The 1,448-nt window shown below is 40.0% G+C and overlaps 1 protein-coding gene across 1 annotated transcript in view; it reads left to right on the top strand.

Annotated features, from left to right (window-relative positions):
• Window positions 1-1,448, top strand: part of ADAM22 (ADAM metallopeptidase domain 22) — a 111,264-nt gene that overhangs the window by 96,232 nt on the left and 13,584 nt on the right. Inside the window, exons 27-28 of the mRNA XM_010190458.1 lie at window positions 66-166; window positions 746-812. Of these exons, the coding sequence (XP_010188760.1) occupies window positions 66-166; window positions 746-812 (168 nt within the window). The remainder of the gene's footprint in view (window positions 1-65; window positions 167-745; window positions 813-1,448) is intronic.

Below are 1,448 nucleotides of genomic sequence, written 5' to 3'. Positions count from 1 at the left end.
CTGAGCTAACATTGATGTAAGACAATACCCTTAACAATAACCGCATCTGAGCCCTCCTATTCCAGGTCAAATGGATTATCTCATTCCTGGAGTGAAAGGATCCCAGACACAAAACATATTTCAGACATTTGTGAAAATGGGAGGCCTAGGAGTAATTCTTGGCAAGGTAAGTGTGAACCTCTGTGCTAGCCACAGTGGAAACCAGGCTCTGGGCCATTGCTGCTCTGCTGAAAGTTTAGCTGATCTTAGGACAGCAGCATGACTCCTTAAAATTATGCTAGTAGTTATTAACCTGGAATTGGGATTTAGCAGCACCCTACACAGGTACCTTTTTTGCATAATAGTTTGACACATAGAAATGATGTTTAGTTTCTTCCATTCCTCCGGTGTGAGCTAACGGAAAAAAAAGGAAGAGGTCTATTCACTCTTGCCAGCTTCTCTGATTTTTATCAGGCAGTGTTTAGTGTTTTTCTTGGAGTATAGTGATTTTCTCAAATGGAAGCTGAAATTAAAGAGATTTTGCTCTGGACAGTTGCAGCAAAAAGTAGAGAAAGATCACCTAAGTGTCAAGTTTACCTGGTCTGAGTTAAATCAAGAGAGACTGACCAGTGATTTTTAAATGGCTAAAGCTAATGAGGAAGTGACTCTTTTGCTGAGGCTGCAAGAAGAATATACAGTTTGGCATGGGACGCAGGTGAGTTTCAAGTTGTTTTACTGTCTGTCTTTATCCTTTGATTTCTTTCAGGTAATATAGGAGGCAACAGAAAGAAAGTCAGAGGCAAAAGATTTAGGCCACGTTCTAATTCAACTGAGTAAGTCTGAACATACAAAAACAAAGCCAAAAAGTACAGTTTTCATATTTGTGTTTTGTAGATGGAGATTAAGAGTATTGAAAAGTAGACAGCTGCATTTTTGCTCTGCAGTTCATTCTGATTGCTGGCTGATAATCTGGCTAATGTATTTCAACCTCTTTTTATATATTCTTTAAAAATTAACTATCAATTTTCTTTTTTTATGTAGGCTTCCTCACAGTCGTTCCCATAGCAATTCCCAATGATGGTGGCAGCCTGCACCATCACTGCAGGCTTTTGTAAAACTGCAGTAAACTGCCATTGCTGAGTATATCCTGGTTCAATACTGAATTTCTGATAACCTCTTTCCTACCCTTGTCTTCATCTTGGGTTGGGCCATTGCAGAGTTAGAGATTTGTATCTCTGTGTACCTGCCTGGAGGTTCTAGAAGAGGTATCTGTCTGCTTTGAGAGCGCCCTAAAGTTTATTGTTGTAAGCCTGAAGCAGCCAGTCTTGAGTAAGCCCTGCGCTAAATGGGTAGTGAAAGTCCTTGTCAAGCAACTGATTTCCAGAGCTTTCCAATATGGTCTAGAGTTGTTTTCTGTATTGATTTGTTGGCTACATTTACTGAAGAGCCCATGTATGCAGTGCTTTCCA

The sequence above is a fragment of the Mesitornis unicolor genome, unplaced genomic scaffold (genome assembly GCF_000695765.1).
Source record: "Mesitornis unicolor isolate BGI_N332 unplaced genomic scaffold, ASM69576v1 scaffold11688, whole genome shotgun sequence".
NCBI classification, from domain to species: domain Eukaryota; kingdom Metazoa; phylum Chordata; class Aves; order Mesitornithiformes; family Mesitornithidae; genus Mesitornis; species Mesitornis unicolor.
Note: the sequence above shows the minus strand (reverse complement) of the source record. Positions and strands in the feature narration are given on the sequence as shown.